At 39.5% G+C, this 25,438-nt stretch overlaps 1 protein-coding gene across 14 annotated transcripts in view; it reads left to right on the forward strand.

The window, feature by feature from the left end:
• Positions 1 to 25,438, forward strand: part of cald1a (caldesmon 1a) — a 51,339-nt gene that overhangs the window by 14,651 nt on the left and 11,250 nt on the right. For 4 of the 14 annotated variants that reach the window (XR_014627044.1, XR_014627047.1, XM_084406639.1 and 1 more), the window contains exons 2-9: positions 8,489 to 8,585; positions 17,542 to 17,685; positions 19,957 to 20,269; positions 20,357 to 20,392; positions 20,491 to 20,736; positions 22,464 to 22,561; positions 23,637 to 23,907; positions 25,229 to 25,369. Coding sequence is in view for 8 of the 14 variants with exons in the window: in XM_084406639.1 (XP_084262765.1) it covers positions 8,512 to 8,585; positions 17,542 to 17,685; positions 19,957 to 20,269; positions 20,357 to 20,392; positions 20,491 to 20,736; positions 22,464 to 22,561; positions 23,637 to 23,907; positions 25,229 to 25,369 (1,323 nt within the window). In the remaining 6 variants the exon portion in view is untranslated. Of the gene's footprint in view, positions 1 to 7,862; positions 8,021 to 8,488; positions 8,586 to 17,541; positions 17,686 to 19,956; positions 20,270 to 20,356; positions 20,393 to 20,490; positions 20,737 to 22,463; positions 22,562 to 23,636; positions 23,908 to 25,228; positions 25,370 to 25,438 lie in introns of those variants that run through there. The other 10 variants (XR_014627046.1, XR_014627048.1, XM_084406637.1 and 7 more) reach the window with 4 other exon arrangements.

Here is a 25,438-nt window from a genome sequence, read left to right on the forward strand (position 1 = left end):
ACTTTTATGATCATTTTAAAATAATTTAGGGATATGTTTTCTCTTTTTTTGGAGCATATAAATGGAAAAAGAGCAGCCACTTTCTTCAGAAATTCTCCTTCTGTGTTCCAGGGAAAACAGTCATAGTGGTTTTGAACGATGTAATGGATGAGTAAAGCATGAGTTAATTTTCCTTGCAACGATTTCTCAATTGTCAATATATGATGTAGCTTAGCCTACGCAATCGCTCTTATAGAAAAGTATCTCAGATGACATAACACTGAGCTCATCAGGTCCAAACCTCGATGAATGAATGCTTAAACCCTTAAGTGTTGGCAGGCGTCTAGTTGCATGCTTTTGTGATTTGAACAGGTCATGAAAAACGTTACATGTCATGATAAGGAAGCTAAATGAGTTTTGCTTCATTTCTTTTGCAGCATAGACCGTGAAGCACACATCAAAAGCTCACTGAGATACGTTCTGCTTCAAAGGTTCATGGCGCTTTCTGTCACGGCCATCTTCGTGGCTGAAACGTTGGATATTTGGACAAGAATCTTTTTTTCCACTCGTCTCTCACAGTTATGTAAGAAGAGACGTAGCTCAAAGCTAAAACCACTCAATCTTGGACAAAAATGCTGGAAGGGCAAAGCTTTTTGTCTTGTGCGCCGTTGTTTGTTGAGGATAGCGTAGAGGAGGGTTTGGATGTGGTTTGGGACTGCTAGTATGTTAGGTATGTTTTGTTGTTTCTGTGAGTAAATTTGTTTGCTGCTACTCGGACGTCACGTAGCGCTGTCATTCGCTCTGTGGAGTGCAGATAGAAGTTCTCTTCACTCTCTCTCTGTGGTCAGTGTGTTTGAATATGAGGGCTCTATCTGTCTACACAGCATGTGAAACCCTTGGGTTTTTCTTTTTTGTGCGTGTTGCTTACGGGAAAGAGAGCTTTTTTCCTACCATATTTGGTCATGTGGAGCCAAGCCAATAGGCAGCAGACGTTTGATGCCGTACAAGCATCTCAGTTTGGCCTTTTCCCTCCTGCTCTCCTTTTTTTTTTTTTTTTTTTGTAGGACCTTGCATGCCGATACTGGCTGATAGTGGTGCGATCTTTGGACGTGCATGAGAGGACCATTTAAAATCAGCATTTTAAAATGCATAGCATGAAAGCTTCTCTGCACCTGAAATGCATTTCCAGAAGCACAGCTGCTGTTGTGCGGAAATAAATGGCCCTGGGTTTAATGAGTTAATGCCTATGAAAATTGCCGAAAAACAAAACATTTTCCCGACATCTTAAACACATGTGCCTCACATTTCTCTTGTTCATTTCTTTGTGTTGGAAAGGAAAAGTGAACATTTTGGGTGATTGATTTTTAGTGTAGCAAACCAAATTATTTTACGCAGGTCTTTTAATAACAAATAATAATAGGTAAAATGTATATAAAACATTTTTATTTTAATGAAAAAAAAATAAACACTGTGTGTATTCATTTATAATACCTATTTTATAGAATTGAGAATTTATTTTAAACAATATGGATTGTAAAAAGCGCTATTTATATTAAGGGAATTTTAAAGAGGAATGGCCATATATTTGTGAATATGTTGCATACCCAGCTGGTATATTTTCCCCAAAACATTCCAGTTCATACATCAAAGAGTAAGATGTTGTTTATAATGTTTTCTTAGGACAGCTATTGACATTCACACTGTGTCCCAGAGCCTGTAATTGCATGGCATTGTGGGTAATTGAGCGGTTTAAGACATATTTGGTGTTTGAGCAGGTAACTGTAGACCAACTGGTTGAGAATGATTCAGAGGACATGCAGACGTGTCGGGGAATGCGATCCATTGTCTGGGAATGCAGGAATCTCCTTTTCCAACCTCAAGTGGAAATTCAATGACTGAGGCCTATTTTTGCCCTTGCTTGAATTTTTGATCCCCTCCCTCCCATTTGAAAAACCTAAGGGATAATGTACAGTCAGCGAGTCATTATCGCAAAATAAACCCTGATGTGGTTATCAGAATCCCGACACAAAGCCAAGGTGTCTGGTATCCCCTGAAAGAGTTTATTTTTGCTATAATGACTGGCTGACTGTACATTTATCTTTATTGCATTTAAATTTATTTGGCAGATGCTTTATCCAAAGCAACTTCAAATTAAGGTATGTAGTTCATGCATTTCACCATTTGTGTGCAGCGGATGTATAAGCAAAATCTTTTGGCTACCCATGCCATTGAAATATTCTACTCGTGTGAGATTCATCATGAGCAACAAATTCAGTCAGATGTCTCCAAACTTAGGTTAGGTACCAACCAAATTTTCTTCTCTCTCCTTATTTCTCTTATACTTTTCAGAGCTTCTTCTTTTCCCAGTGACAGCCATGAAAAGCAGTTGCTGCTCTTCCTGCCAAAATATCTACTGGATTTATAGCGGCACATCCTGCTCTTTTTCTCGCTCTGTCTATGTCTCTCTCCATGTCTTTTCTTACTTAATCTCTCATTCCTTCTGTTTCTTCTCTAAGGCCCTAGAGCCATAAATGTGTTGATGCATCAGAGAGTCCAAGCTGAGCTTTTGGTTACGTGAAATCGACCTTCAATAAGCCAAACATTGCCAAAGTAATCAAACCAGCATTTGTGCATAGGGTGGTATTACCAACTCGAAGACTCACAGCTAGGGATGTCTCGACATTGCAGGGCTGGTGTCCTTCTGTACGACAAGATATCCCAGGTTCCAGAATTGCAGGCTCTAGATTTTTATCCCATGTTGCAGATTAAAAATTTTCTTTTGGTTTATTTGCTTGTGGGTGATATTTCATAAAAAGAGTACAATTGCTCTGCTTTTGTTAACAATACCAACAGTGCGCAAATTATACAGTGATTTTGAAGGGGGTTGATGTTTTTAAAGACATCTCTGTATAATTGCAGTTTACAATCTGTTGAAGTTAACCTAATACAAAGATTTGTTGTGTACTGATACTAACGAAAATCTGCTACAGGTAAGACTTAAGCATATATTTATGGCCCAGTATGTATTCTGACTAACTTCTAATCTACATCTTGTGGTTAAATGTTGTTTGAAAATGCTGTCGAACATACATTATAATGTAAAAAATTATATGTACTTTTAAGACCCCCACAATCTTTAGTTTTGACTTGCTTATGTCTACCTGTTATTAGGGAGGTTAGCCCCCCAAATCCCCCATAATTTGCACACTATGTCTCATCTGGATTTCATTTGTAAGTAATTCCCCATTTGGTCTCTATCAGAGAAAGTATCACTTCCCTTGATCCGTCAAACCTTAAAGACAAACAAACTCAGGTGTCAACTTTAATAATATTAATGCTAATGCTAAAAGATATCCAATATAATAGTAAAAAAAAAAAAAATTCGGTTGGTGACTTGAAGACAAAAATTTGGCAAACTGTACCAAACCATAATTCTTCCCTCTAAAATCTCTGAAGCACAGCAGGTTGTCTGACCTTCAGCACATAAACACAACTGTGTTAATGGGGATTGTTGGCCCGTCACATAGAGTTGTTGGTATATTGTACATGAACCTGACCTGGTGCTGGAGCCCTGCCATTACTGTCCTGACACGGTCCTGAGATCTGCGGTCGTGTGCCGGCCAATCATTCAGCCGGCTTTATGGGACAACTTCGGCTGGCCTCCAGTCACTTTTATTGGTGCTCTCAATTTCCTGCGCATCTCGGCAAGCACACACAACCATAATTCTGCCGTAGGTCTGTAGGTTTGTCATCATCACTGACGCAGACAGACAGCAGTATAGATTTCATTCTCCTAGCTCAGGTTCATTTCACAAAGACCTGCATTCCCAGATCACCCTCTTTGATCTCTTTATTTCTCTGCAGCTTGTTGAGTGAACGGCACTCTCAAAATATGGCATGAGAATTAGATTCTCTCTCCTCTTGTCTCCTGTCTCTTGGTTTGTTCTTATCCGCTCAGTGACTGGGATTTTTCGAATTTCTAAGTGTGTATTTGTTTGATCTTTTAAGGGTAAGAAGGCATATTGAGGATTAAACTGATTAACACATTAACATTCCATGAATGCTACATTTGAAGAAGAAATAAAGTCTTCATTGACATTGTTGAGCAACTGTCAGTGAATCCAGATGGAAAAGCACATAGCTGGCATACCTGCAGTGTCTTTTAATGAGGTGGCAGGTGAGCGAGGTGTGTGTACCTCTGATTGGCTGCTGACGCTGCAGATTTCTGGGATACCTTCCTGCGCCTGGCTACAGTTCACCCTCTCGCGCAACCTCAAAAACGTCCCACTTTTTAACAGGCCTGAAAACGTTTTCCGATGATTCGTTTTTTCTTAGCATTGACTTCTTCTAAAAATGTTGACGTTACCCATTCTTACATTCTTAAAGGGATAGTTCACCCAAAAATGAAAATTCTATCATTGTTTACTCACCCTCAAGTTGTTCCAAACCTGTATGAGTTTCTTTGTTCTGCTGAACACAAAGGAAGATATTTGGAAGAATGTTTGTGACCAAACAGATCTCGGTCCCCATTGACTACCATAGTATATTTTTTTCCTACTATGGAAGTCAATGGGGACCGAGATCTGTTTGGTTACAAACATTCTTCCAAATATCTTCCTTTGTGTTCAGCAGAACAAAGAAACTCATACAGGTTTGGAACAACTTGAGGGTGAGTAAATGATGACAGAATTTTCATTTTTGGGTGAACTATCCCTTTAAAGGCAGCATGAAATCCAAATTTACTTTATGATGTGTTACTGCATGTTGTTTCACAGAAAAAAAGTGTTTCTTTACAATCTCACATCAAAATCCAATAACCTTAACTGCTTTTTATTTTCTACAAATACGTAATTTTAAAGAATGTGCTGCGAAAGCCATTTCATGTTGATGTTAATGAGTTTGGGATTGTCCCATTTGTTTGTTTACTTTGGCTGCACAGTATAAACATCTTCCTTTTATGAACGAATAGTGAAGTCAGTAAGTGCACATCATGACATTTTGATGGTTACACATAGATTTACTTTATACCTCTTCCTGTAGGAAAGAGGCCATTTTATCTGGTGCTTAATACCACATTGTTTCATGGTGAAATATACACCACATTACAGTAAAACGCTTTTTAATGCAACATGTCTGCGCAGCTCCTCCATTTGTTACAATCTTGGCCAGAGAAGACGGTCTGAATCCTGACTCCCGCTGCGGCCGCGGAGAGTGTGTTAGCATAAACTCTGATAGCGAAGCCAGTCGATGTTAATGGACCTATATTGACAGACATGCAAATAAGGGTGATGGTTTATGTTGGCAACGCTCCACTCTCTTCTTGAGCCGTAAATTTAGTCTCTCTCAAGTTGTCCAGAGTGGCCGAGGTCCAAAAGACGGTGGGTGGTAGATCCAAACATTTAGTTATTTAATCCTTTTGGCAGTGGGGTTGTGGATCACATCAGCTTTGGCTCTGGTTATAAAGAACAGTCTTTACCTCAACATTTATCTCAGCGAACTACGAGCATCTCACTAATGGTAGATTGTTAAGGCTAAGTGTGTTGACATTAATGAGTTTGTAATTATTTTTTACTGCAAAGCGGGTACGAGGAATTTCTTGCGGTCAGAGGTGGATTACATTTCAAACCGTGAAACTGTGCTACAGTACATTACTTGAAGCATTAATGTTTCATCAGTGCACGTTATTTCAAATAAAATAAAAATACGTCAAAATGTTATACAATATTTTTTTCTCGTTGTTTTATTCAGAAATACGAAAGTAGAAATGTTTCATGTCGACATGTTTTCAAAAGCCATTTTAGCAAAACCAGTTTAAATCCCAGTCAAAATCAGTTTTCCCTCTGCCATCGTTTTTAGTTTTCTTCATTAGTTGCTCCCTTTTCCCCGCAGAGTTTAAAGAGAGCCAAAGCTGCGTCGTTCGTGTGGTTTGGCACAGGCGTCCGTGTGTACGTTCGCGACCTAGAGAACATCACAGACGGAGGCTCTAAGACTGCATTCCCATGGGTCATTGCTGTGATGAGCTTTGATGAAGGGTTAAGCACCGCACTTATGAGGAACATAGTAATTTACCAGGTGAATGTGTTATTACAGCCATTACAACGCGTGCTCTCTAGACAGGAGGCGTCTCCCTGCTCGTTGGGGGAAGCCAGACCCCCGTTATGAAACATTCAAGAGGGAAAAAGTGCAACGACATGAATGTAGGGACGCCTAGGAGGCTTGTACGCTAGCTGTAGCCGCACACGGGTGGTCCTTGAAAGGAAGAGGCAAATCCGTTTCTGCATTCTTTCTCTGAAGACAGGGCCTTATTGTCAGTTGTGCACGGCGCTAGTACACACCACGGCACCGAAACACAAACACCACCTGAATTTCAATCATAAATTTAGTATGTGAGGTCAGCATGTGGAGTCATCATCGCTGCGAGAGCGTGATTCAATTTGAGTTGATCGTACACAGTTGTGACAGTTTTATTGAGCTGAGTCAGTGCTGTTTGCTCAAGGGCTCAGATATGAAGAGCAGCCATGCTCCTGCAAACAGAAGATCCAGCTAAAGATAGAGCACATTCCTGCGGTTCACGAATGCGGGCACAGTGGTTCTGCCTGATAAGGAAGATCGGCTCGATCTCTTGCTCTCCACTTCTCACTCACATTCCTTGCTTTCCCTCTCCCGCTGTTGTTTTTGTTTTTTCCATTTCTCTCTCTCTCTCTCTCTCTCTCTCTCTCTCTCTCTCTCTCTTTCTCTTTCTCTTTCTCTGTGAATATGGAGGAGGGGTTTAGGAGGAGAAGTGTTTCCTGTTCTCTTGTGTCTGAGAACCTCTTTCTCTCTCTTTTCTTGCACACTTTGTGTGTGTGTATTTGTGTCCAGCAGTGTCCAGCAGTCACAAAAAGTGATGTTGCTAACTTTTTAGTAGCAGGACAGTTAAGCTATGCTAAAAAGTGTTGACTTTCCAACAACCAGCCACATTTCTCACTAGAAAAATAATAAAATGTAGTTTTTTTTGCAACCAAGCAAGCTGAGGCAATAATCAAGCAGGCTGTCACTCAAGTAGCATTTTTGCTGGGTCGTTCATGTAAATAAAGTGGTTCAAAAAATTACGCAGTGATATTTTATGCTATTTCCACTTGTATTTAGTGTAAATTGCAGTTTGATGCTGAAGTGATATTCGCTTAAAAAATTGTTTGGTGAGATTGAAAAGATCAAATTCCATAGAATCAATATTGTAACAATATTCAGTTACAATTTTACTAATAATATATACTAATAACTATTTTTCTATTCAATCCTGTCTGTATTTTTTCTATTTTTCACTATTTTTTCTTTTCTGTTACAGCTTTAGTACAATAAAAAAAATATTCCACAGTAAACGGCATAATATATGAGTTCTTCTATTGTGTTTTGGATTCTGGTTGTCCTATTCCAACACCAATTAACTTATTTTCAGTTATTTTCCACTTATTTCCTGTGATAGCTTGAAAAAATATTGCCCCTTTAAAACGCTCCAATGTAGTTAGCTAGCCTACTTTGTATTAACTAATAACTTTATTTTTTTAAATCTACAATTTTCAAGCAAAAAGTCTGCAAGTGTTTTCATTTTTAAACATGCTTTCCGCAAGCGAATCCCAGCTAACCAGCAACAGTGCCGTGATCACAAAAGAGAGGGAGGGAACGAGAGAAAAAAAAAAAGGAAAGGAAAGGAATGGAATGGGCAATAATTGGGAGTCGGGAAGGGAAAGAGCGAGAGAGGGACAGTGTCGGAATGGGAGAGAGAGAGAGAGAAAGGAAAAGGGGGAGAGAGGGAGGAGGCAGACCCGTCGGCCGTGATTGTGAGTTTGCACCATAATGGGAGGGAGAAAAATGGAGGAAAGTAGGGAGGGTGAAAAAATGGGAAAGGAAGAGGCCGGCTTTGGCCCAGCTGCAGCGAGAGAGAAAGAGCCTGAAATACTCTTTGAGTTGGAGTGTTATCGAGACGAGAGAGAGAGAGAGTGAATTTCTGCTATGTTTTGAAAGCTAAAATGTTCCAGAGGTCATCATCACTAAAGTGAAGGTAGGGCGGTCTGAAGCGTCACAGTGCTGAGATTAATGACAGCAGCTCTATATCTCCTGGGTGGGCTGGGTTCCTCCACTATGTACCCTGCAGTATATTTAGTCAGAGTCTTAATGCTTGACTGAGTGGACATCCTGTGCTAACATCTTTTCCTCACCCATTCTCTCTCCCTCTCTCTTTTTTTTTTTTTTCTTCATTCTTCCTCTCTCTCTCTCTCCCACAATTTCCATTTTAAGTGGTATTATGAAAACAAACTTGTGATCTGTTTGATGTCGAGCTGAGAAAAGATCGACTGTAAATGTCTTGCATATGGGAATGCGTGATTTTTGTGAAAAGGTTAACCAAATACTCACAGCAGCTGTGGAATCCAGACGTACTCCACCATATTCAGTAACGGAGGGGATTCTGTGAGTTTATGTAAGGTTCATGCGTGAGACTAAAAGACACACATGTTCTGTTGTTTCGCAGGGTCATACTCTCAGGATTGAAGCATGGATGATGATTTCGAACGGCGCAGGGAGCTCAGGAGACAGAAACGGGAGGAGATGCGTCTGGAAGCCGAGAGGTAACGTGGGCGTCATTAATGCTCGCTTTGCACCGCAAACCGAGGGCTGTTAATGAGGTTGAGATCATCAGATTGATTGCACAGCCACTGCTTGTAAAGATTGTTCACCTTGCTAAAACATGACAGCTTGCAAACTGTGTGACTGCTCTGTGGCCAAATGAGTCTTTGTGCATTCGGGCAGGATTTAAAAATGCTTTTTAATGTGTTTTCTGTTCCAAGAATATTTTTGGGGGGATTAAGTGAACGCTCAGTTTTATTAGATATTATTAAAGAAGGCAGTTGTGAAAGGGATAGCTTGCCCAAAAACGAAAGTTCTGTCATCATTTACTAACCCTCAAGCGGTTCCTATTTGATTCTCTTTTATCTGTGGAACACAAAATACCAAGAATGTTGACGCTCTTTTTCATATACTGAAAGCAAACATTAGCTATGTTTCCATCCATAATGCAACTCTTGTGTAAAATTGGAATATTGCATAAAACATTTGCGAATAAAGCACAGTTTCCATCGTCACTTCCTGGGAAATTAGTGCAAAATATCTGTAATAGAAATGGAAGTTACTGCAATCGGGGGTCTTTTTTCATACATCATAAATGACTGAACAAATGAAACAGTCATGTTATCTTGCGTTTGGATACCTGGTGTTTGGGAATGCTATCGCGTGAGAGTTCTGGGAGGTAATTATACCCAACCATTTTGATGACAGACTTTGGCTCTGGTATTTCAGAATGATCAACATTGAGATATGCTGTTCAATGAAATTTATTCTGTAAATGTGTTTCCATCATAGTTAATGCGCATGTCATCTTATTGGATTAAACAAATATCCGTCTTCTTAATTGAGCGCAAGCATTTTTTTAATGCACAATTTTACAATTTATGCATATCTTGGTTTCCATCCAGCAATTTTATGCAATATTATATCCCAAAATTTGACTTAAAAAAGGTGGATGGTAACTCAGCTAGTGACCAGGGGATGCTATATCGAATAGTAATATAGCTATTCAAACTATATTCCAATTCATATGATATTATGTTTCTTTTCTTTTCCAAGGCCATACAATAACTTTATGTGAGAAAGAGACAACAAAGTTGTAGTTTGTGGTTTGTATCTTTGCATTAAATATTCAGATATTGCTGCATGCCAGTGTCAGTGGTGGCATTGATCACATCAAACGAATATTAATATACTGAAGTTTGAATGCAATATGAGGACAGTGATGAAAGGGAAGATTTTCAGTGTATAACATCTTAGTCATATGGATGGACTACTTCAGTGGTACTTTTATTATGCTTTTTTGTTATTTTTGAATCTTGACAGCATTTGTCTCTATTTTCATTTGTGTGGAACAGAGAATCCTGGACACAATTCAGTTGTTTCGACTCACTAACATTCTGGATTGCAAACTATTGGTTATTAATGTGGCGAGACCCGCAATTGGCAAATTCAGCCTTATAGTTTATTTTTGTGCATTCAAATATTATCACATTTACAATAGTGTAAGATTCATAAATGAATGCTCCTGCATGTATTTCCTACATTCCTAACTCTTAATCATTCTTCTCATTGTGGGAAAAAAAATAAGAAAAATGTGTAAGTAATCACTGTTTTAATGCTTTTGTGGCCCAAAGATTGCGCTATCAGCTCCTTTTTCTTTTTCTGTGATGATGGAGTCTGCTACAGAAAGCCGGTGTTAACGTAACAAATATTAAACATCAACGGACTGGCACTTTTGCGAACCGCTTGACCATTTAAGGCAACGTGACGCTCCCGTAAAAACTGGAGGCGCTGACCCAAATAGCCCTTTTGCATCAGGCTAGATGATCTCTGAGCACTGTGCATTTCTGCAAACACAGACAACAGCTGTTTCTTGAACATTTATGCCCCTGTCAAAAAGAGTTATGGGTAATGCAAATCAAGCTTATTATCATACCAGGAGAGCATAGGATTGCATGAATCAGCTCTAAATCAATATCTTTCAGCAACAATTATTTCTATTATCATTGGCTAGGATGTTAGACCAGAGTAACTTGGTGTGCAGTTAGTTTCGAGTGTCAGCTTCCCGTCTGCAACGGCTTTCCTGTTTCCTCCAACCGTGTTACCGTGAAGCAGGAATGCTTTTCTTTTTCATGATTTAAGATATATGGGACATTTTTCACCTAATCGCAGGGCGGAAGCGTAAAGCCGATGACGCACAGATTAGGGACCATTATATTTTACAGCATAGCATAAACCAAATGCTTTTTTTGGCTATATGTTATAAACCTCTGAATGGGTGGAATTGGGTTTCCTATGCCAAGTATCGCATTTGGCAGAAAGTTACAAATGCAACCCGTTCAGCTCTGCGACACAATGTGATCTTGTGTTTATGTTCTTGTGGAGAATTTGGCCCGCTCCTCTTTGCCTGCTCGAGTTAGTGATAAAAGATTAAAACGCTCTATTAAATTACTTTCATTATGCAAAGATGCTGTAACAATCAATATTTACTCTTTGGCGGTAATTGAACTAGTCAAAACCATGTGTCGTCCTGTGGGCCCCGTCCATTTCGGCCATCATCGCTATGCACGTCGAAGACAAAAGTCAGTTTTCGATGTACATAATGATAAGTGTTGTCGCTTTGCCAAATGTCTCTACATTAGACGTGTTTACTGACAGTGATTCGGGATGCTCTCCGTCTCCAGACGGTCCTCAGTGCAAGCAGAGGGACAGCGGGCAGGCAGATGTTGGCTCGGCGCTGATGCGGAAAAACAGAGAAAGTCCGATAACGCATGTACACGCAGGAGCAGCTTGGCATCCGAGTCCAGCTGCTTTTCCATCAGGCGATGATGGCTTGATGTGCGCCAGTCTTTTTCTTCTGGAAGACGTGCCAGTGTTTCAACTGCTGAAAATGACAGGAGGGGAAAAGTGTGCGAGAGAAGGAGGCTGTGTGTTCTGTCTTTTGTCTTTACTGTATGCATTGCTTTTAACTCTAAAATATGCTACACCTTCACATTAGATACACTGTCAGAAATATGGGTACAGTAGGAGGCCATTTCTGTCCCCCAAGGTACAATCTACACTAATGGGCTTATTATTGGACCTCACGGTACATATATGTACCTTTCTGAGGGTCAAAAAGCATTAAAAGGTACATATATGTACCGTTTCTTTTAAAGGTTAAGGTACAATATTGTACCCTTGAGGGTGCAGCCCCAGTGACAAGCCATGGTACCCCCTAAAGGTACAATTATGTACTTTATTTTCTGAGAGTGTATGATGCAAATACAGCATAGACAAAACTGTCTGATGCTGATTGCGTAGAAGATGTAAATGCATTTCTCAATATCGCAAACTCCAATCTGATTGTCTGACTGCTATTCAATTTCCAGGAGTCAAGATGGAGAGGCTTATTGTTAGGAAACGTGTTTAAATCTTTCCCCGCCATTGACAGAATTTTCCAGCAATCCACATTTTCACTGTTATACGGTAGGGGTCGCTATTACACATCTTCTGAAAGAGTACAGTCAATCTCCGGATCGAAACGCATGTGAAGAATAAGCAGAAACAAGCGATTGAAGCATTGCTTACGCACATGTAAAATAATGCGATCATCAAACATTCAACAGCATATAAATCAAAACTGCCTAACGTTACTGAATGAAGTGTTGACCCAGGAAGAGGTACAGGACTGTGAAGCTTTGAAATGATTGATGGACTCAGTCTACCCCATCTATGTTTTGATCATCGTTCTGAGTCGGATCGAATGTAGTCTTTGACAAAAACGCGATTTCTCTGCTTTTTCACCGCTGACGGGGGTAGAGTTAAAAGTAACTGCAAAAAATGTGTTTTTAAGGAACAAATAGTCGCTGGATTTGGAAAAGTTTGCAAGGTTTATGACAGTGAAACTTTGAATCATCATTAAGAGTAGCAACTCAACTAGATATCCTCAACTATGTGTTGTGCTAAGTGCTATAATTGTTCTTTTGAATGGATAGAAATTCTGCACACCGCAAATGTTGGCTTATTTCTATGATGTTGTCTGTTTTGACCCACTATTTGAGTTAACTGCTTATTTCCTGAACCCTGGTCTATTGTGGTATCCTCCATTTCCAATTTATCTGCCCCAAAACATCATCCATAAAGAATGAAATGCGGTTAGTCGTTTTACATGAAGGTCAGACGGGCCCTTCCTGTTTAAGTGGGCGGTTCATGGCCAGAATAAGCTGCAAAGTGAATGAGACTTTATGCTGATAGTCAAACATCTGGCTCTGTGAGACTATAACAACTAGATCATAGATCAGGTCTGCTATGGATTTAGAGAAATAGCTGGTCAGAGCCGCTTCTGAGATGACTGGCACTGTTGAAGGGTCAAAGGGTTCATGCTGTTTTTAAAGCACCATGTATACACAAGCACAGTTACACACGCACACACACTCCTGTGTGACTGCAGTGGCCTTTCCCGGGACAGGTTGATGTGTTCCAGCTCCGAGTCGGGTCATTGATACTCCGCATACACACACAGGAATGTTTTGACTGCTGGCTCCGTGTCCCCACTCACCATGCTGACGGAATGTTCTGACTAATGATTACCAAAACCTACCATTTCTGTCCAGTCCACGGTTTCTATTTTAGCATCAACTGCAGAATAAATTTGGATGGGAGCTATGTTTCCATTCAAGCTAAGAATTTAATTAATGGGGAAAAAAATCACGAAAAGCGATTCGTGACTGAAGCTGCATTTCCATCTGCATTGTTTAAAAGAACAAATTTGTCATTTCTGGAGAAACTGCAGTAGAAAGGAAAATGGAAGTTGTAGTCACTGGGGAAGCCATTGCGCGGATCTTTTATTATGTGTAATAAATTACTGCAACAAAGCGCTCTGATGGACTTTATGTTTGACAGTGATCGATTCAAGTGTGTCAGACAGTTTTGGAAGGTGATAGAAGCCCGTCATTTCAGCATATTCAGTCACATGACTTGAGTCACAGTCACACGTACTTCTACTACTACTTCTAAGAATTTTATTAGGTATAGGTAGATGCGTTTAGATTGTAGTTTATGCACACATTTAAAAAAAAAATCCACCTCCAAAAACCCATAGAAAAAAGTTTATTGTAATAAATAAGTAATTATCTGCCAGGAGATTATCCATTAAGTTTACACTTGACTTGTCCTTTAACCCTAAAACAAAACACAATGCTGTGCGAAATTCAAAATACAGATAAAACACCAGTAAAAAATCAATACGGAGAATTCCACAGTACATTGGGCCCTATTTTTACGAAAGTGAAGCCTTTTATGTGCATTTTTAGAAATGTTATGCACATCTTGCATGGAGTTTCCATCCATAATTCTTTTTATTTTATATATTTTTTATTTTATTCGTGTAAAAAAGAGTTATTGCATAAAACATGCAGGGCGGAATGTGCATAATGTAAATGTAATTTATGCAACAAACATAAAAAATTATAATAAATATTAACGCCTCATATACACCCACATACTTTTTGTGACAGTAAAGACATTAATAATGTTGCAAAAGATTTCTATTTTAAATAAATGCTGTTCTTTTAAACTTCATATTCTTGTATGCTTGTATGTAGTTTTCTCTATGGATCTACAGCCATCTTGGCACCACACATCTGTGCTGTTCCCATGAGAGTCCAGGAAGAGCTGAGGAAATAACACCCATCCTCAACGAATGGCCCGTTCCAAACACACACACTCTCTCTCTCTCTCTCTCTCTTTCTCTCTGGTTGGTTAAAGAAAAGCCCGCTTGAGGGTATACATGTGTTCAAGGGATGCTGTTACTGAAAGCTGTGTGGTTATGGGGCAGAAATGAGAGCAGGTGATCCTGTGCTGTGGTCAAATAAGGAATGGACGGATCTGTGGCATTGGAGATGAGTGTGGGGTCAGTAAGTAAAGGAAGAGCGTGGGAATAGAACAGTGGACCCAGATTTGGCAGGGTCCAAAAATTTCTCCCTCCCAACCCTTTGGTCTGTGATTGCTCTCGAGAGCCTTTGCCCTGTGTGTGTGATGTTTTCATTGACATTTCTGAGATGTTTGGACCACAAGAAAATACTTCCCGCCTTGATACTTCAGCTGTTCCGGCCTGGTTATGGGCTCTGCAAGTTGTTATTTGTGCTATTATGAGAGCAAATTAGCTGCAACATTAGCTGCATATCAATTTAATTTCCCACACAGTAACCCTGGCTTCCTTTATAGAGTTTATGAATCCCATAAAACATGCTGCTCACCGCGTAGCTCTCACCGCGCACACTATAAAATAATTAATGCTACACGGCTGAAAGATGTGCTCCATATGGAAATCATGTTCTTGTTTTGGTTTACATCCCATATCACTACAGGTACTAATGCCTAAAGCAATGCCCCCAAAACTCCTATACTGCTAAAAAAGAGAGGAGCTGAGTTGCTCCTGAATGTTTTTGCAGCAGGCAGTCAGCGTGTTTTATTTCTGATTTATTTTTGTGGTTATGGAACAGGGAAGATGGGCGGTGTTCCCCGGAGGGATATCGGATCAGAAACTCATCTAAGAGTCCGGACTCGATGGGCTGGAATGTTAAAGCGGATTTGAGGGCATTCTGTGTTTTTCGAAAACTCCCTCTGGATCTTATTCATTTTTATATTGAGAGAATTTATTTATTTTTATTGATCTGTTAAAATAATAGTTTGATGCAGTGTAAAATCATACGGTAAACTTTCAGGACTTGCAACATGGTCCAAAACGTTTCTCAATTAATTCAGAAATCCTTGGATTTCCCATGTTAGAAAGCAGAAAAACACTGTTAATTCCATTCATACAATGGCATTGGAAATGTTTTTTGGAAAATGATCATAAACAAATTCTGTTGAATAATGTTATAAGTTAACCTCAGAGAAAGATATTTTATATGGTCCCTTACAGAACAAATACTTCAGTATAAACACAGTTGAGTTTGTCTGGTATGATTTGTTTGTGAACATAATGACAAAGGGAGAGAAGACAAGAACAAGAAAGATGGGAAGAAAGAACAACAGGATCAGCAAGAATCCAGCTCTCTATATGATTTCACTCTCCCCAAGGTTTTCCATGGGCGTTAACAGAGCACCACGTTCAGTCCTGAACACATTCCTAATCACTGCACAAACTGAGGAAGGGCTTTTTTGTCAAGATTAAGTCTTTTTCTCTCCAAAAAATCAAAACCAAATGCCTTTTTTTAGAACCATTAAGATTTTTTGCCTTTTGACATTTGTATTACAACTGGTTTTATTGTGAAATATGACTCAAACAGAAATAGAAGGAAAATGGAAATTAATTAACATAGCTGCTGTTCATAACATTTCAAACAATAGATAGTCGAGCACATTTGATCTGATATAACTGGAGTGCAAGGTTATTAGATGCATTATGTGAATGCTTGGCTAAAGAGATGTGTCTTTAAACTAGATTAAAGTAGATGTGTCTGAGCCCAGAACTTTATCAGGAAGGCTATTCCAGAGTTTAGGAGCCAAATGTGGCAGATTAGGAGCCAAATTCCATACTTTCATGACCTTAAAGAGCATGATGGATTGTAGGGCGATAGAAGATCAGTTAAATACACAGGAGTTTAATAATAGGTAACCAGTGTAGAGATGATACAATTGGTGCGATATGACCATATTTACTTGACCTAGTAAGAACTCCGAGCTGTATTTTGGACTAACTGTAGCTTGTTTATTGAGGATGCAGGACAACCAGCTAGTAATGCATTACAATAATCCAGGTCTTTAACTGTAAAGGATGAAGTTACAGTACATCCTTCTAGATTAAATTTGTATTCTAAGAGATTCTGTGTACAGGTTTTTGGTCCTAAAGTAATACTTCAGTCTCATCCTAATTTAATAGAAGAAAGGCCATCCAATATTTTACATCTTTAACACACCCTGTCAACTTGGATAATTTAGAGATTTAATCTGGACGTGATGAAATATATAACTGAGTATCATTAGCATAATAGTGGAAACTAATTCCATGTTTTCGAATAATATCACCAAGGGGGCAGCATTTGGATTGAAAATAGCAGAGGGCCTAAAACAGACCCTTGCGGCACTCCATAATTTACTGACTTTAACTTAGATAATTACCTGTTTAAATAAACAAAATGGTAACGGTCTGATAGGTACGATCTAAACCACCTTAATGCCTGAATTAATACCAGTGTAATTTTGTAATGAATCTAAGAGTATGTCATGATTATAGTGTCAAACACATCACTAAGATCAAGTAAAACTAGTATTAAGATGCAACCTTGATCAGAAGCTAGAAATAAGTTATTTGTAATTTTAACAAGCACAGTTTCTGTGCTATGATGGGGCCTGAATCCTGAGTGAAAGGTTTCATAAATATAATTTTTTTGCAAGAAGGAGCATAATTGAGCAGACACAACATTTTCTAGTATCTTAGATATAACTGGAAGACTTTAAATGGTTCTGTAATTTGCCCATTCATTTGGATCTAGTTGTGGTTTCTTAATGAGAGGTCTTGGGACATGACCCAGAGTTAGAGATGAGTGATACTGAAGACTGGAGTAATGATGCTGAAAATTCAGCTTTGCCATTACAGAAATAAATTACGTTTAACAAACCCAAACTTAAACGGTAGGGTAAAAATGTCCTTAAAAAACGTCCTTACATCAGCAAGAGACAAGAGAGAGAGAGAGAGGTGAAGAAAGCTTGTCAGAGAGATGTGAAAACTTTATTTAGGATACACGAAAGTCCCCTGGCTGTTATGTGGGCTGAATGCTGTCAGGATCCTCTCATCAGCTGCCAAAGCTTATACACACACACACACACTTACAAAGCTGACAGCCAGTGAAAGTTCATCCTCGACAGCTACAACAGCAGCAGTTTCAGCTGTGACTGTGTGTGCCAAGGTGACATGAGGCCTAACTCTTTCCGTCTCTTGCTGGTGTGACATCTAGCTGTCTCTGTGTGCAGGATGGCATATCGCCGGAGTGAGGAGGATGAGGAGGAGGCCGCTCGTGAGCGCAGACGAAGGGCGCGTCAGGAGAGAATGCGTGGTAAGGAGAGTGAAGATGTGGCCTACAAACCTGAGACCCCGGAGCTCAACAACAGCCACAGGTAAAACACAGACACGCTCAAGTACTACATCACTACAAAAAATGATTTTCTTACTCACCCTGCGTCTGAATATGCCTACTTCCATACTATATAGTAGGTGAAAAACAGTATGTGTGCTGAGTAGTACGTCCGAATTCGTAGGATTCATAAAACAGGAGGCAAAAAGTAGCCGGATTACCTATTATTTCCGGTGAGATTCCGAAGTGCGAATCCGAAGGACACTTTACTATCCCATGAGGCCACAGGAGAGGAGTTGTAGTAAAGCGATGCGACTGAGAACAACATGAGAAATCATTTGACCTTCAAGAGGTCTTTATACCATTAAAACATCTTGCAAGTTTCATAAAACGTCCTCTTTATTATAAACAAAGCATTTATTAAATCAAGCTCTGAAAACAGAACCTTTTTATATTGCTGGATCTGTGACGTCACACAGGCAAATACATTTGACATTTGCCTACGCTGGATTTGAGCATTGCATTGCGTCAAAAGCAAATAGAACGCATTATAATCACCGACGCTGTCTACACTGGATACAGTATACAGATGCGCATTCAGTTTCTGACATTATCCACACACTTGAGTCTGTCAGACTAATGGAAGAGTGAAAGTCCAGTTTAAACAGCTCTTTTGATTATCTCTACAGACTTCAGAAGAATCCAACCCAGAAAGCAATAGCCGTCATTTCACCGTCTAGGTTAAAGGGATAGTTCACCCAATTTCAAGTTCAAGTTCACCCAATTTCAAGTTTATTTTGGCTAGAAATGTGTTACTCATAGCTGGACTATATCAGGTCTAAGGGATAGTTCACCCAAAAATGAAAATTCTGTCATCATTTACTCACCCTCAAGTTGTTCCAAACCTGTATGAGTTTCTTTGTTCTGCTGAACACAAAGGAAGATATTTGGAAGAATGTTTGTAATCAACAGATCTCGGTCCCCATTGACTACCATAGTAGGAAAAAAATATACTATGTTTATAAATAAACAGATCATTTTAGACGGAGGATTAAAAGTAATCGGTTTTCCTCATATATATTTTTGCAATTTGTTGCAACAAACTTTATTAACATTATAAGTGAACCTCAAGGAACATAACATATTAAAATATAGTTTTTAAATGATGTCATAACACCTTTAAGATATTAAGTCTTGTTTACTGAAAAATGAATCAAAGTGAGTTTGTTTAAAAAAGAAAATAATCTTGAATACTCTTTGAATTAAGTTTATTTTTCGGACCCCACTGACAGATGTTTTTTCTTGTTTTAAGCTCAAACTCTTAATTTTGATGACTTTTTCAGAATGCAAGACTTAATATTTGATATATTTTTGCTTCTCAAGTAAATATATCTTGGAAAACAAGACAGAACCACTAAGCAAGTAAATTTTTGGCAGTGATTGGACAAAAATGTCGATATGTCACTTTTTCTTGCGCCGTCCTCTCTGTCTGTAATCTGCAGATTTAGTGGGCGGCACTAATAAATAACTTCCTGTAGCGGGTCAGCATTGCGGAAGCAGTGACATGTTCAGACACTGAGGCTTTGTGCAATGAATGGACACAGAAGACGGTCAAACAAGACCAGAATTGTTCTCGATGTGTGACCAGACATAGCTCCATCTATTGTCAGTAGTGCTGACGCACGGTAAACGTTTGCCAAGCGGTGCAGTCAGACTACATTAACCTACAGTGGCAGGATTATGGCAGTCTGTGTCCTTGTGCACGCTGGTTATGCAGCCCTAGAAAAGGCAAAAGCGAGTGCGGATCCACTTGAAACCATAATGAAGTTCCTCGCTATCAATTTAGCTTTTGAGGTTTTCAGTGTTGAGGTTTTGCTAATAAGAAAGCAAATTACGTTCTTTAGGGTCTTAATGTTGTGTAAGGCCTAAATATTAGTTGATTATTTGGCCCCAATGTTAATGTTTTAGCTCATACAAAATATAAATAGCATGTTATGTTTTATATTTTATGCACTACTGTTCAAAAGTCGGTTGGATTTCCGTTTTTTTTAAATAACTGTTTTCTATTTAAATATATTCTATTTATATATTCTAAAATCATTCTAATAAGTGGATTTTCTGCTCAAGAAATATTTATTATCATCAATGTTGAAAACAGTTGCTGCTTAATATTTGTGTGAAAACTGTTATACTTTTTTTCAGTCTTTTAAGCCACTTTTCTCTCTAGATACTGCAATTGAAAATCTTATATCCTTATATCCCTCCATCACTAGTAATATATTGCTGTCTGTATTCTACCTTATTTTCTCTCCAGCGTTATGGTGACAGAGAGCGTATCCACCTCAGTGGTGACCTCCAGTGGGACGGGAGATGACGAGGAGGAACAGGCCCTGCTGGAGCGCCTGGCGAAGAGAGAGGAGCGCAGGCAGAGGAGGATGAAGGAGGCGCTGGACAGACAGGAGGAGGACGACACCAACCAAACCTCAGAGAGCAGCGCTGGTCTGCGGCCCGGCCCGAGCTACGAGGCGGAGGTGGAGAAACAGGTGGAAGAGGAGGAGGAGGTGGTCATCCCGAGGGAGGAGGTGGTTGTGGAGGAAAAGCCACGGAGGTCTTATTTGAGAGAACAGGTGTGTATTTCTTTTTGTATGGTTTGTTAGACCACAGGAACTTGCATTTAAGGTTTGTTTATGGCATTTAACTTTGTTTGCCTGTAGGAATCCGTTGAGGAAATATCTAAAATACCTGATGAGGTATGATAAGTGTTGTTGTTTTTCCAAAATGGCTTTTTTTGTGTGTGTGTGTGTCTCATTTGATGCAACAAAGCATGTGACTGCAGTTCCATTCATAGGACGATAATGAGCAAGATGCTCTGCCTGCTTCCGAAGTGCGTGAGGTGATTTTAAATGAAGACGTAAATGATTCTGCAGTTGTTTCGGGGACGGATGTGGAAAATGGCACCGCAGAACTCACTGCAGGTGTACACGAGGAAAAGAGTGAGATAGAGGGATTGACAGAGAATGGAGTGGATGAAATGAGAGAGGCAGAAAACATTGAGAAATATGAGACAGAGATTTCAGAAAATGACGAGTCTTTGGTAAGAGTTTAGTTGTGCTTTGAGGACTGCATATGGATGGTTTAGATTTTGGGTGAGAGATGAACAGAAAAGTTTATTCGTAAAGACCTCTTGAAATCAAAGGCTTGTGACATTTAGTTACTTTGAGGCCTCTATATGCTAGTGACAAACTAACCGTTAGCACATAAATAAGTCTTTTACTGCCTTGATTTCGCCGACTTGCTTACACAATTTCGTCGCTGTCAGGCGGAAACCTTGTATCTCCGAAAACTTTACTGTTTTTTGTCTGTCATTAGAACGGCCGCATCAGAGGCAGTGCATTACATTTTCATAAACTTACAGGTTATAAAGTTTACTGTTGCTATGTGGGCGCACAGTTTTTCTGTCATATGTCATGTTGATCTTCTCATGTCATGAGAAATACTAGACTTAGACTCTCTTCTCCACTCCTCCAGTACATAAAACATTATCCTTTATATATGTAGTGTTTCTTGAGTAAAGAAAACACTATACTTATTCAAACAACCAGTTCTTAATTTACCCTTGTATTGCAAACAAGCAAAGATGGTCTAAACTGTGTGCGGCACTTCATTCAAGATTGCAGCATGAGGTTGAGGTTTAATTGACAGTTTGAGGATCCAATGGAGATACGAGGGTAAATCACAAGCTCCTTGGTTACAAATTTAAAAACCCACAGACAGACATAAAGGGTGAACAATAGTAATGATAAAAATAAAAAAATAAAAAATGTGATACAAGGTTTCTGCCCGACAGCGGTTGTGTGATGCTCAGAAAATGATGTAGAAACAAAAAGTGGCAATGCTAATATTTCTTTAGCAGGTGTACTGCTATCAACAGAGAAGATAATTGATCATGTTTTGACTCACTAATGTTTTATCATTAAATGCGTACATGTGCCACCATGTTCTCATGACATCATATGATCTCGCTAAGGTCAGGTTCAAAACATTTCTGCCTGAGTTACCAAGTTGAATGTCCAACTTCGAGTGCCATTCTTTTGCAATGGGTAATTGGGAACTTTCTGAGTTGAATGAAGACCACATTTCTATTTATAGAGAATATTGATGATTTGATTTTGTTCTAACAGGCATTGCCATTTTGCCCATGGAAAAACAATACCTAATACAACCTGCCTCCAGTAGGAAATAGCAAATAGTAGATCATTGGCTGTTTAATAAAAAAGGCAAACTCTTCAACTTCCTGTTTCAATTTTAAATATGAAATAACACAAAAAATAAGTAATTTCATGGGGTCTTTAATAGCTTTGGACACAAAAGTCAATTCATGTCTTACTATTTTTCAGTGCAGCCATAAAATGTCTTCCCCAAAATGCTAAATCACTCCAGGCACTATTTGAGCACAGTGTGTATTGTTTTCACCAGCACACACAAGTATCAGTGCATTTCACAATGCAGGTTTCAAATCTGCTCAATGATCAGGGGTTACACACCGTGTGTTCACTGCTTGCTGCATGTCTATTAGGAGTTAATGGTGTGTGTGTGCGTGTGCGTCTGTGTGTGTGTGTGTGTGTGTGTGTGTGTGTGTGTGTGTGTGTGTGTGCGTGTGTGCATGCGTGCGTGCGTGCGTCTGTGTGTGTGTGTGTGTGTGTGAATACACCAACAGCACCCGCATTTTGTTCTTCCAAAACTCTTCCAGCGCTCCGTCTCTCTCTCACGCGCATGCATGTCACATCCACACATCACTCACTTCTGCTTGTGTGTGTACAGATGGAAGATGAAGATATGATGAGGAAGAATAAACAGCCAAATGGAGGAGTGTGTGAGGACAGCCCTCTCAAACACAAGAAAGCCGAGAGGACTTTCAGGTCAGTGCTCATTATAAACAATTAATGATTGTGTTAGGATGGTCCAGGCTTTCTTTTTCCAAACAATTTAGAGTTCCCAGAATTCCACATTTGGCAGCCCTATAGATCTGTAATGCTTCGTCCCAATTCGCATACTATCCCTCCTAAATAGTATTCGAAATTAGAATTAGTGTCCCAAATCATAGTATGTTGAAATAAGTATTCCAAAGATATGGTTTCTGGTTAGAATCCGAAGTGCAGATCCATGCACACTTTAATGGCTAATATTACCCACAACCCACTACGCATTGGACTTGGAATCGATTAGAACTACAAACACGAATCAAAAGTGTTAAGAAAAACTACAAAAATTACAGATGTGTGAGACTGATGGTTAAGTAGAGAGGTTTACATAAAGGGTTTTGAGTGATTAATAATCAGTATCTAACCTGACGAAAGTATATTTATTCAATGTTATCCATATTATATTTCATCTGCAGCAGCATTGTGAACTTATAAGGATACATTTGCTCGTTCATTTTTAAATGCATCATTATGCAAATACACAAGGAGAGTGAAATAGAATGTTGAGGATTTTTACTGTGTAAGTTTCTTTTCTTTTCTTTTCTAAAGAAATATCCAAGGATTTGACCAGAACATAGTGTATCCATACATTTGTTTGGGACAAATATAAGCACTTTCCTTGCACCAATAACCATAATAACAATCAGTCGTTAAAAACTCATCCCTTGTGTGCAAGTGCAGGACGTTGAAATGAACATACAGATAAAATAATCACATGTCTGTTAGTCTGTTTTTGACCTTGTTGAAATACATTTCTATGTGTCCAGCTATATTGCGTTCAGAGCTTTGCGTGATGAGGTATTTGACGCTAGTCACCTGATCTGCTGTTTCCTGAGGGCTGTTCTCAGCTGTAACTGGAGACTGTGTTACCTTAGACAGGGGTGTGCTGATTCACTAAGTCTGTGTGTGAATAGGTTGAGTTTTCTTTACACGTAAAGAACATGTACGCGTAAAGGTGTTGACAGACCCTTTAACCTGTACGAGTGAGCGTCTGTTTGTCTGTGTGCGACAGCCGAGGCAGCTTACGCTCTCCTGAGGCGCCGGAAGTAGACGAGGCAGACGGCGAGGATGCTCGCTTGGAGGCCGAGAGAAAGCTGGAGGAACTGAAGAGGAGGAGAGATGAGATGGAGAGCGAGGAGTTTGAGAGGATGAGGCAGAAACAGCAGGAGGCCGAGGTGGAGCTGGAGGAGCTGAAGAGGAAGAGGGAGGAGAGGAGGAAGGTGCTGGAAGAGGAGGAGCGGCAGAGGAAGCAGGAGGAGGCCGAGAGGAAAGCCAGAGAGGAGGTGTGTTCGTTTAACGTCAATGATTCATTTCCCGTTCAGGTAACAGTTTCACTGACGCTGTGGAATTTGCCTCCATTCGCTTTTCTGCAAGCGAATGTCTTGATGAGGGTCCTGTCATCAAAACTAGGTGACTTCTGTAAACGCCACTGATATGATCAGTAAGTCATGGCAACATATGTTTTTACCTCATCAAAATCATTTTAATTAACTTTTTTTATTAGATATACAAGATTTAGTACATTTAATATCATTTAAGTTGAGATGACTTGTACGAGGAAGTTGATTATATACCTAAGAATTGAAGGTGGCAACTTAACTTATGTTTGAAAGTTGAAATAGCATATGACCATACTTGAATGTTTTATGGATGTCCTTTGAGAACTGAAACCTCATATAAGTAAATAGAATGTATTATATAAACCATATATACAATAGGTTAAATATACAGTACAGTTCAAAAGAGAGGGGTGAATGAATAAAATGAATACTTGTATTCAACAAGGATGCATTAAATTGATCAAAATTAAAAGCAAGTAAAATTAAAAAATTGAATTTTTGAACAGTAGTGCATACTACTATATATTTGTCTCATTACTGAAACAAATATTGACAAAAATGATTGTCTAATTTAAAAAAAGATAATTTACCCAGTATTTGTGTGTGCTGTCTGTATTTTTATGCTTAAAGTATCATGTTGTTAGCTTAGCTTTAACTGTAATTTGATATTAGGCTTTGGTGTGAAATAACTCTCTCTCTCTCTCTCTCTCTCTCTCTCTCTCTCTCTCAGTATTGAATAGTTGTAATTCAAATGAACTCCACATCATTTCCATTAACATTAGCGTGATCGCACCCAGTGTGAGTTCCACATGAGTGCACATGAGTTTCAGACTCTGGATCTCTCAGTGGGGGGCAAGAAACACAGCCGTCCCTCCTCGTGGAGGCCCGCTCCTAGCATTGTAATGCAAATATGTTCCTTGTTCCTAATGAACAGAGGCAGTAAATGAAAAAAGGACTAATTAGAGATTAGAGGGCCCCGTGTTGATGCTGGCGGGCCGTGCCAAAAAACGTGGTGTAAATAAAAAGGCTTCTTTATGATTCCTCAGCTGCTGTGGAATGCGTCTGGCTGCCAGTTCACGTTACGCTTCCGCAGAGAGACGCGACAGACGCGGTCTTGATTTTTGTTGTTCGTCTCATTATCATTCTCGTTTATTGCAAGAAGGACGTTTTCTGGGACGTGAAGATCCCAGATCAGTCTGCCGGTGGTGTTTTTGAACGAAGCGTGAAGGTGAGGTGATGAACGTGTGTTTATTTTATTCTTCAGGAGGAGAAGAGGAGGATGAAGGAGGAGATAGAGAAGAGAAGAGCGGAGGCGGCTGAGAAGAGGCAGAAAGTGGAGGATTCTGTGGATGGAGAGACCAAGAAGCCCTTTAAGTGTGTCAGTCCCAGAGGATCCTCCCTGAAGGTCAGCCGCCACCCTCTCTCTCTCTCTCTCTCTCTCTGTCCACAGCTGTCAATCACCCGACAGTGTCAG

This window comes from Rutilus rutilus, assembly GCF_951802725.1.
Source record: "Rutilus rutilus genome assembly, chromosome: 4".
In the NCBI taxonomy this organism is placed as follows: Eukaryota; Metazoa; Chordata; class Actinopteri; order Cypriniformes; family Leuciscidae; genus Rutilus; species Rutilus rutilus.